General features: G+C 32.7%; 2 protein-coding genes across 3 annotated transcripts in view; one reads left to right on the top strand and one right to left on the bottom strand.

The window, feature by feature from the left end:
- Positions 1–2,330, bottom strand: part of LOC119588170 — a gene marked incomplete at its 5' end in the record, with an annotated part of 23,637 nt that overhangs the window by 10,675 nt on the left and 10,632 nt on the right. Inside the window, 2 exon segments of the mRNA XM_037936874.1 lie at positions 1,152–1,208; positions 1,827–1,983. Of these exon segments, the coding sequence (XP_037792802.1) occupies positions 1,152–1,208; positions 1,827–1,983 (214 nt within the window).
- The window catches only part of LOC119587880, a 5,683-nt gene that overhangs the window by 1,517 nt on the left and 1,836 nt on the right, over positions 1–2,330 (top strand). Inside the window, exons 2-3 of one of the 2 annotated variants that reach the window (XM_037936585.1) lie at positions 1,016–1,139; positions 1,844–1,990. In XM_037936585.1, coding sequence (XP_037792513.1) covers positions 1,016–1,139; positions 1,844–1,990 — 271 coding nt within the window. Of the gene's footprint in view, positions 1–1,015; positions 1,140–1,842; positions 1,991–2,330 lie in introns of both variants that reach the window. The other variant, XM_037936586.1, reaches the window with a different exon arrangement.

Genomic DNA, 2,330 nt, shown 5'->3' with positions numbered 1-2,330 from the left:
GCTTTATCATCTGTTGTTTAGATTTATACTTCCTGTCTGTTAGTTTTCTTTCCTAAAAGATATATTTGTTATTTGTATGTCTATTTGATAGAAAAAAATAACTGGCCTTATTTAAATAGCAATTCCTCTCTATACTGCAATTTTTGCAACCAGTTACGATCTATTTTTTTAATGATTTTCTCAATCTTCTGGCAAATAGTTTTATTGCATGGGTATAAATAACCATTTAACTTTCATTCTTGATTTGTGACAAGTCAAAATCGAAATAGCCTAAGAAAAGTATTGCAATTTGGAAAGTTTTACCTTTCTGTGGTTATTTTTCTTGTAAATGGAAGCATGGAATTGTTATAGGAATATAATGCTTGTTTTTGCATATTACATATAAGTTTTGATAAAGTAATTTTAGTCCTTTGTATTCTCTCTACATTTACTTTCCAAATAAAAGTATTATATAATCTTGAATTCCTCATTCTAGTTTATGGTTTTTGTCAAATTGAATTCAAATGTCTTCATATTTGGAAACAATTTCTGACAGTAAATTAGCTGTAGCTTGAACCCAGATTTAAACAAAACTGATAATCTTAGTGACAGCAGACTTTAAATGAAACTTCTTCTGCATTTATGATACTGTCCCCACCTTTGTTATTCTGTCCTCTGTTATTCTTACTTATTTATGTACTTTTAATGTGAAGCTTGTCTAGAATATCTCCTAAGTTTGTTTTAATCCTTCATTTACATTTCAAGTTTCTTTTTCTTTTTACCATATTTATTTCTTGATCTTGGTATATTCTTATGATATTCTATTTCTTAACTTTTACTGTTTTTAAGCATTATAAGAATAGCATGTTGAATTTCATACCTTCACTTTCTCAGAAAATTTGAATACATATCACCATTATTAGTAGTCACACATTTTCTGCTGAATGAATGGTTATTCATTCATATTTCTAAGCTTTAAGTTGTATTGCAAAATTTGAAATAAAAGTGTGACATGTGAGTGTTATTGCCGGGCACAGCCGGTTGCGTGCTGCCTCAGCTTGGTGGTGAGGAAGGTGTGGACGCCTCCAGTGACTCAGCAGTATCCTCCCTCAGTCCCGATGAAACCTGGGGCACAGTGGACCACACTACACGACCCCAAGGTACACACACACTTTAGCCACACATCATCATCACTTTGAATATCACTGTCAACCATTGCCAGAGGAGAACTGGAAGCAGTTCTCCAAATGTCCAACATATTCAGGATCTTGGCCATCTGTCTTTCCATTGTTCTTACGAGCTTACATTTACAGTACTGCTTTACATAAGAGAGAGTTTTCGAACTTTACTGTACTGAAGACATTACATTAGAATATTCTTAAAAATATGTAATAATCTTTGCATTAACAGTTCTAGGAAACAAGAATTCATTACAAAGAACAGTTCTTGATACTAAACATGCAGATTGACAGATGATGACCATTTCATCACAATCATCAGACTATTGCAGACGTTTCATTTGAGAAAGTTTTATGTCTTGACACCTTGCATTACATTTCACCTAATGCTTTTTAGTGTTTATAATTATTTCAGAACTGTACTGACATATCACTTGTTTAGTAGAATGAAGATGATTTAAAGATTTTAAAGCCACCTTCATAGATTCCTTTGAAGTAGTTATAGTTTAAAATTATTTGATGCATGAAGATATAATGGGTGATGGTAGAGTAGAATCCAGCTATGGTGGAATTCTCTTATTAAAGTTCAGTTCTATGCTTTGTAATAAAAAATAAATAATAAAAAATATACAAACACTGAACTTCAAAAAATCTTAAATGTTTTAATGCAAAATGGTGGTCTCTAGACAACGGCAGTCGAAACCAGAGTGGAGACTACAGTGCAGGAAGCTATCGTTATGGACCTGAGGATCCCCACAGAATGCCACCAGTACCATTGAAAAAGCAACACATGTTTGGCAGAGACAAGAGATACTTTCATGATAATCTACAAGGTGAGTCAGTGAAGTAACATGGGCGAAGTTTGCTTTTTTAATGGGAACTATACTTTCTTTAATTTAGGTTTATATTATATAGTAGACTTGTTGGTATGGTTTATATGATTTGACAACCTTCCTGGTATGCTAAGTTATATATTAGTCTAGTACAACGTTTGGTTAGTTTCCTTATCACACAAACACAGTGAAGAGATTACAGGCAAAATTAGCAGTACTTTTTCAGTAATGTCTTAGGTGAGAACAAAAAAAAAACAAAGAAATCTTCCACACTCAGAACTCTTTCAGTTCTTTCTGTAGGAAAACATAAGGGAAAAAAATTTAGGTATGACCCAGGGTA

The sequence above is a fragment of the Penaeus monodon genome, chromosome 23 (genome assembly GCF_015228065.2).
Source record: "Penaeus monodon isolate SGIC_2016 chromosome 23, NSTDA_Pmon_1, whole genome shotgun sequence".
NCBI classification, from domain to species: Eukaryota; Metazoa; Arthropoda; class Malacostraca; order Decapoda; family Penaeidae; genus Penaeus; species Penaeus monodon.
Note: the sequence above shows the minus strand (reverse complement) of the source record. Positions and strands in the feature narration are given on the sequence as shown.